Below are 8,855 nucleotides of genomic sequence, written 5' to 3' on the forward strand. Positions count from 1 at the left end.
ATGGTTCGGTTAGCGCGACATATCGCACACCGCGGCCAATATTCGTGCAATATAATCGCCCAACATAGTCGAAATTAGGGCAATCAAAGATCGCCTTTGTATCACGTTTACTCTAGTGGATAACGTGCAACCTAAGAGAAACCATAAAGTGTGCACCGAAAGCGCTTTTGCAGAGTATCGAAGAAGACTCGAATGCGGCCTTCCGCCATTACCTGCAATGGAAGATTTAGCTACATCACGATTTGGCTCCCGACCCCGATTTTTATAAGAAAATTTTGTTCAGCGATGAAGTGAGCTCCTTCGAATGAGCACCCTAATAAACAAAATTGTCGCTACATCAAAAAGTCATTGTTTGGAGTCTCTATGGGCAGTGGCAGTCATTGATATATATATCTTAAAAAAAAAAGATTTCTAAAACATTAAGGCAAACGTTTTTGTAGTGAAGCTAATTTCTTGGCAATTAAATTATTATATGTCTAAACAAACACTATTTATAACAAAACCTATTTTGTTGGCAAAATACGTATACTTTCAGTTGTTGGGAAAAGTTTATTTTAAACAAGAAAGGAAGACTAATCAAACATTTTATACTCTTACAGCTTACAAGAATCAAAGCCCAAAGGGTCTCGATATATGTGATTTCACCTAAAGGTGTGCGGAACCAAACCCATTGTCCAATTCACGCGTCGGCTCTTATAAAACCTTATAGTATCATACTATCTTGTGTATAAAATTTAATGTCTCTGACCTATACAGATATTGAGTTATCACGCCTCTAGTAGCTTTAACAATACCATTATGTGGTGGATGGGCAGTTTATCATCCGATTTCATCCATTTTCATACTGTAGGTAGGGAACAGAGTGGGGAACATAGCGAATCCTATCTTTAAACGCGTTTTTCTCAGAACGATGTTTTTCAAAACGGTTTCCACTCTCAAAGAAAAAGTTTTTAAGATGTCTAGTCCCAATTTGGAGAGAACATTTTTAACATCATCCGCTATCGCGCTATGGAAGCTTTTATTTTTTCTTTTTAAATCTTCCCATTTTTTCTACGAAAAACAACGATTTATTTAACTATTAAACATAAATAAAAATATTTTGTATTTGTCATGTTAAAGCCTTTACTCCCTGGACCTTGACCTCAGTAACGATAACTCAACAAGACTGAGCATCGATGATAGAATACTAACTATGACCTGTGGATACGCGTTCCTAATGAAATTGATCAAATCAAAGAGAGATTGTCCTATCCAAAACTATCATTCGTACAGTTTTGTGCTACGAAGAAGAATCATGAACGCTGCTACTCGAAAAGACAAAATTGGACTGCAAGTCTTCGCAAAGAAAGATCCTAAGAAAAATCTTTGGAGAAATAAAAGACAATGGAGAGCGAACGATATGCTAAATCAGCTTATTCAAGGTGAAAATGTCATACGCTTTATGTAAGCACAGCGACTAAGATGGCTCGCCCATGTAACAAAAAAGAGCGCAAAGGAAAACTGTACAGGCCACAACATTGCATCTATCTTTTGAATATGCGTCAACTACAGTAAATTGATCTGTAATTAATTTTCCCCATTATAGTAATTGACAACGGCGCGTTAGAAAACGAAGTTATTTTATGAACGCACTGGATTACTTGAGTACATGTAATATTAACATGAAGTAACACTAAACTAATTTACTAATTTTTTCTCAAAACAAACAAATTATAATTAATATCAATAAATAATTTATTGGATGTATATGGTCCTGTAATGATCGCATTAATTTTTGATATTGCAGTTTGATGAGAATAACTCACACTACGCGGCATTAGGTCTGCTATAATAACGAAAATCATTATACATGGGCTATGACAGTTGGGGTAGTCCGTAGACTAACGGTACAAGTAGTATTAAAATATTATAAGTTTCACTTATGTTTGCTTGAATATATCACACATTGCGCAATAAATTCGGAATAAGGCAAAACGGAAGTTTGAAATATACAGGCATGTTCTGGAAATCGCACGATTTAAATTCGGCACCGAATTTGCAAATCGCGTGAATTTGGTAACAGTGTTCCACAATTCGCGCGAATTGGCTTAAATTCGAAATCAACTACGAAACAGCTGATTGAGTATTGACAAATAAAATTTTTTTCAAAGAATTTTACAAAATGAGCTTATTTATTGCTGCATATTTATTGACAAAAAATGAATGGGAAAAAAATGAGAAAGTTCGGCGGCGAATTTTAAGGGATCATTCCAATCCCTTGGATATCCAGATTCCATGCAAGTGTATATAAAACAAAGTTTGGAACAAAAGAGATGCATTTTGTCCCAATAAAGTTTTGTTGCCTATTACAGGATAAGTAAAGAAGCGTTTCTTGAAATTGTTCGTGATGTCCAACCATTCATAAATCCGTCATCTATTACGATTGAAATAAAGCTTGCTACTACTTTGAGGTACCTTGCAGAGGGAGGATTCCAGCGCTCGGTAGGAAAAGACACCGACATATCCCTTGCAAGAAGTACCGTGTGCAAAGTCTTACATGAGGTGCTAAATGCTTTAGAAAAGGCACTGTGTCCAAAATGGATTGAACTACAAATGAGCGAAGAAGGAATTAAAATGTCGAAAGCACATTTTTTCAACAATTTTTGTATTCCCGGAATAATCGGTTGTGTGGACGGGATACACATAAAAATTACGAAGCCCCACCAAAATGAGCATCTGTTTTTTAACAGAAATGGTTACTTCAGAACGATGTTTTTCAAAACGGTTTCCACTCTCAAAGGAAGAGTTTTTAAGATGTCTAGTCCCAATTTGGAGAGAACATTTTTAACATCATCCGCTATCGCGCTATGGAAGCTTTTATTTTTTCTTTTTAAATCTTCCCATTTTTTCTACGAAAAACTGTCGAAAAAAGGGCAAAATTCGATACTTTTTGTTCAAACCGCCGCCATTTTGTCAAATTTAAAAAGTTTTAACCCAAGATTGGGGTCGCAATCGTGGACATCATACATGACCTTTTTTTACGTGTCATTTCAACGATTTATTTAACTATTAAACATAAATAAAAATATTTTGTATTTGTCATGTTAAAGCCTTTACTCCCTGGACCTTGACCTCAGTAACGATAACTCAACAAGACTGAGCATCGATGATAGAATACTAACTATGACCTGTGGATACGCGTTCCTAATGAAATTGATCAAATCAAAGAGAGATTGTCCTATCCAAAACTATCATTCGTACAGTTTTGTGCTACGAAGAAGAATCATGAACGCTGCTACTCGAAAAGACAAAATTGGACTGCAAGTCTTCGCAAAGAAAGATCCTAAGAAAAATCTTTGGAGAAATAAAAGACAATGGAGAGCGAACGATATGCTAAATCAGCTTATTCAAGGTGAAAATGTCATACGCTTTATGTAAGCACAGCGACTAAGATGGCTCGCCCATGTAACAAAAGAGCGCAAAGGAAAACTGTACAGGCCACAACATTGCATCTATCTTTTGAATATGCGTCAACTACAGTAAATTGATCTGTAATTAATTTTCCCCATTATAGTAATTGACAACGGCGCGTTAGAAAACGAAGTTATTTTATGAACGCACTGGATTACTTGAGTACATGTAATATTAACATGAAGTAACACTAAACTAATTTACTAATTGTTTCCTCAAAACAAACAAATTATAATTAATATCAATAAATAATTTATTGGATGTATATGGTCCTGTAATGATCGCATTAATTTTTGATATTGCAGTTTGATGAGAATAACTCACACTACGCGGCATTAGGTCTGCTATAATAACGAAAATCATTATACATGGGCTATGACAGTTGGGGTAGTCCGTAGACTAACGGTACAAGTAGTATTAAAATATTATAAGTTTCACTTATGTTTGCTTGAATATATCACACATTGCGCAATAAATTCGGAATAAGGCAAAACGGAAGTTTGAAATATACAGGCATGTTCTGGAAATCGCACGATTTAAATTCGGCACCGAATTTGCAAATCGCGTGAATTTGGTAACAGTGTTCCACAATTCGCGCGAATTGGCTTAAATTCGAAATCAACTACGAAACAGCTGATTGAGTATTGACAAATAAAATTTTTTTCAAAGAATTTTACAAAATGAGCTTATTTATTGCTGCATATTTATTGACAAAAAATGAATGGGAAAAAAATGAGAAAGTTCGGCGGCGAATTTTAAGGGATCATTCCAATCCCTTGGATATCCAGATTCCATGCAAGTGTATATAAAACAAAGTTTGGAACAAAAGAGATGCATTTTGTCCCAATAAAGTTTTGTTGCCCATTACAGGATAAGTAAAGAAGCGTTTCTTGAAATTGTTCGTGATGTCCAACCATTCATAAATCCGTCATCTATTACGATTGAAATAAAGCTTGCTACTACTTTGAGGTACCTTGCAGAGGGAGGATTCCAGCGCTCGGTAGGAAAAGACACCGACATATCCCTTGCAAGAAGTACCGTGTGCAAAGTCTTACATGAGGTGCTAAATGCTTTAGAAAAGGCACTGTGTCCAAAATGGATTGAACTACAAATGAGCGAAGAAGGAATTAAAATGTCGAAAGCACATTTTTTCAACAATTTTTGTATTCCCGGAATAATCGGTTGTGTGGACGGGACACACATAAAAATTACGAAGCCCCACCAAAATGAGCATCTGTTTTTTAACAGAAATGGTTACTTCAGCGTTAATGCGATGATTGTGAGTTACAAATATGAAATTTGTTGTTGATATTAATTCATTTCTTTTACAGATTTGCGATTACAGAATGCGTATAACGGCTGTGGATGCATGCCACCCTGGCTCCAGTCATGACGCCTTTATATTTTCTTTAAGTGCTGCCAAACAATATCTTTCATCCAGGTATGTGGGCGGAGACCATAGATCTTGGCTACTAGGAGATTCAGGATATGGCTTGGAACCATATTTACTTACCCCTTATCGTGATGCAAACGCTGGGTCACCACAGCACAAATTCAATTTACAACACTCCAAGGCAAGAAATATCGTTGAGAGAGTAATCGGAGTCCTCAAGAGCCGCTTTAAATGTCTTCAAACAACTATGCCATATGTCCCAGAGAAAGTTGTAAAAATTATAAATATATGCAGTTTGCACAACATTTGTCGCCATTATAACCTGGATGTCTTTGCTTTAGATGTAGTGGACGATTTTCTGGACGAAGAAGTTGCTGATCATAGCAGCCATCTACAAACTGCCGCTGTATCCATTCGAGATGAAATCGCAAATAACTTAACGCGTATAGTTTAATTTTCATAATTTTTATTGAATAAAAAACAATAAAAACATCACACATGACAGAGATCATTTAATACTATTAATAATTAGTAAAATTAAAAGTAAAAGTATTCGGTATTTTTAGTACTTGGTTTTAAATAAATATCCCTTTGGACTCGAATTTCTTCAATTTCTAGCATCTTTTGTTTAATAATATTTTTAGCGATCAACCTTCCTGCTTGGCCAGATAATACTTTCGACGATCGTCGTTTTGTTCGGCAATAAGCCGGTTTTGTTGCGCCACTAATTTCGTCAACTTTTCCATATTTGCAGAAAGAAGCTGCAATGTATCGGATATCTTCTCAACTGCACCTGCTTCTGTTGCCATGTGCTTTTTGAGGCAATCTTGCACACTGTCCTCATGCCGTCGTTTGCGTGGTGTGGACTTTGGTCCGCCGCTGGCAATTTCATCAATACTTAAAATGGCATCCAAAGAATCGTTTTCCACATCAACAGAATTAACGCTCACTCCAAATGAAGCGCTATTTGCAATGCCTTCCACCGCCGTGTAAATTCCACATATTCGAGCAACTTCTTCCTCACTGGGGGTCAGGGTAAATTTATTGAATTGCCCTCCTCCAGTAGCTCTGCTTTCGTTTTTGTTGTGCGCGATTTTCTTCCTAATGCAGCCTCTCCAATCGGACCATACCTATTAAAAAATGTCAATGAAGTTCACATATGTACATAAATGATATTTTTCGCGGTGGACCTTCGCTATTTAACATTTTGGCAAGGTCGGCCCACAAAGCCTCCGCAGCGACGCGATCTCCTTTAATGAAATTTTTCGGGGTTTTTTTCCATAAAATTTAAAAAAATCTTTTCCTGAGTTTGGCTTTTATGTTTTCCCCTAAAATAAGAAAAGGAAAGTATTAATTTTTGTGAAGAAATCCAAATAACTGGCTCAAATACTTACATCTTAAGTTTTACAAGCAAATTCAATAATTTTCTATTTTGTATTAATTTAGACTTACTTCACCGCTTGAAATACAATAAATCCAATAATTTCGCGCTCTTATTTTTGACCGATATCAAAACGTCAAACAATTTGCGAAATCGATTTCTAGAACATGCCATATCGCACCGATTTCATGTTCGAAAAATGTGTATTCGTAATCGCAAAGTGGTATTCAGAACACCGTCTCATGATTTCATTGTCATTTTCATGCGAAAACGATTTCTGAAACATGAATTCAGGAGTTACCACAGCTAACTCCGTTGCTGAATCCAAAAATAACTCTCAAAATTTTAGGGAGTTTGTGAGATTTTCGTTGGCAACATTGTTAAAAATGTTCTATGTTATGATGTCATTTGTATGGTATATTCTAAATTGAAAGAATCAGATGGAATTTTATATTTCGTTGTATGGGAAGTAAAGGTGGATGTGCTATGGTTTTCATTTACAGCGCAAGAGAACTATTTTTGGATAATAATATGTGGTTCACTTGGTTGAAATTGATGAATTAGTCGCAGAGGTATTGGACTTCACCTTAAAGTGGCTGCGCCCATTGACAAATTTTTATACCGGCTCTTATAGATATTTCCATTCTATACTGGTTGCGAAATTAATTCCTTGACGTATTTAATTAATCAGTTAAAGCAATGCCAGTAGTTTTCAACATAACCATTTTACGGAGAGTGGGTGGGGATATCATCCAATTTCATTAGTTTTCCAAAATTTTATTAATATCAACGTTTTTATTTGTCCTAAGAAATGTCTAAAGTCTATACAGACAATGCTCATCGATTCAGGTCTTGGTACAAAACATCACGCGTGTCATTAGTCAGTTACCAGTCGAAATGCTCGAACGAATCATGGAAAATTGAACTCAAAGGATGGACCATCTGAGACGTAGCGGCGGCTAACATTTAAAAGAGATAATCTTCAAAAAATAAATGCCAAAGAATGTTTCCATTAAATTTAAAGTATCTGCGTTTTTTCTTGAAACCATAGGATGCAACTTAAATCGGTTATGGGACACATATAAAAATCTTTTAGAAGGCGCGGTTTTCAATCTTAACTTCAAACTTCGTTATATCACTTTATAGATTTTCGTTTAAAGGTATTCTATTGGCGTGGTAGTAGTCCTATTACGCTCATCTACATTACTGTTCTTTCAAATCCGTCAGGGAATATGTGTGCTAAATTTCCTAAAGATATCTAAATTTTTACTGAAGTTACAACTTACACAGACGGATGGGCGGCCAGACATCCGGATTTCAACTCTGCTCGCCATACCGATCATTTTCGTATATATAAAGTCTATATATATCTCTATAAGTTTTAGGAGGTACAAATAATCTTTGGTTAACAAAACTATTATAATCTTTACCAACATATTGCTGGAGTATAAAAGTGTTGCCTAAGAAATCAACATTCATTGTTCGACGAAATCGTGAAAGGATTACAATTACATATGGTGTCTTATTATGCATATATCTTATTATAGGTAATAAACTCGTAAATTGAATCTAATATTTGACCTCATGTTCCCGGGTTTTTATGTTAAAATCAGCTTTACTACATTAAATGAGATATTGTGTGATATGGGATATAAACTCAACAAAACGAAAATATTTGGTATATACTATGTACACATTGACCGACATTTTCGATCAAAAGTCAACTATAGATACCGGGGTATAAATATTCGGTACCTAGGGGCTTGAACAAGTTTTATTGGATTTAAATAATGTTTGGCCATAAGTAGGAACACACTAAAGACATTATTCCTGCAAAGTGTCATCCCATTCTGTTAATTCCTTCTTGGTTTGTGTACTGGAAACTGAACGAATCAATTAGAATTTAAAATTGAGCTATGTGGAATGTACAGTGACGAACTAAAGTATTGGCACAACAAGATACCTTGACTATAGCACTGTTTTTTATCACTTATAAAATAAGTTTTGTATACCAAATCAAAATCCTTAGTTAGGACGAGTAATTATCAATTATATTTCCTTTAATTCATTTAATTATCTCTTATATTTATTTAATAGTAGTTATAAAAAGAAAAAAGTGCTAATTTTAGCGAAACAAAAGTCTTGGCACACCCTATAAAATCAGGCAACTTAGTTTGATTTTTATTAATTATCGCAACTCTTTTTAAAGTACCGCTAATTAAACATAAGCAAATGTGTTGCTGTAAAGAATCAAACTTCAAAACTCAGTGTGCGTTTATTTTATTGTTCAATTTGCGTAAATTTTATTAAAATGGGCAGCAAAAAATGTGAAACCAACGAATCTCAACGGAAAATAATATTATAATATTTTTATTGAAAACTTTTTTTTGTTTTTTTGGAAATTGAAATGAATTTTTGATGACTCATGCCCAGCTCTTGACCGATGCTACGGCTGCTACTATGCCGGTCTTTTTCGACCAATTCAGCGATTTTATCGCAATTTTCGACGACAGGCCTTCCGGAGCGTGGCGTATCTTCGACCACCTCTACACTAGAACGAAAAAATTGAAACCATTGTTGTGCGGTGGAAATGGAAACTGTATCGGGTCCATAAACTGCACAAATACTATT

General features: G+C 35.2%; 1 protein-coding gene across 1 annotated transcript; it reads left to right on the forward strand.

Annotated features, from left to right (window-relative positions):
* Window positions 1-3,369: 3,369 nt before the first annotated feature.
* Window positions 3,370-5,297, forward strand: LOC126764669 (putative nuclease HARBI1). The gene is made up of 3 exons (XM_050482326.1): window positions 3,370-3,413; window positions 4,321-4,729; window positions 4,782-5,297. Exons 1-3 carry the CDS (start codon window positions 3,370-3,372, stop codon window positions 5,295-5,297), a joined length of 969 nt encoding a protein of 322 aa, XP_050338283.1.
* The last annotated feature ends 3,558 nt before the right edge of the window (window positions 5,298-8,855 follow it).

The sequence above is a fragment of the Bactrocera neohumeralis genome, unplaced genomic scaffold, assembly GCF_024586455.1.
Source record: "Bactrocera neohumeralis isolate Rockhampton unplaced genomic scaffold, APGP_CSIRO_Bneo_wtdbg2-racon-allhic-juicebox.fasta_v2 cluster09, whole genome shotgun sequence".
NCBI lineage: Eukaryota > Metazoa > Arthropoda > Insecta > Diptera > Tephritidae > Bactrocera > Bactrocera neohumeralis.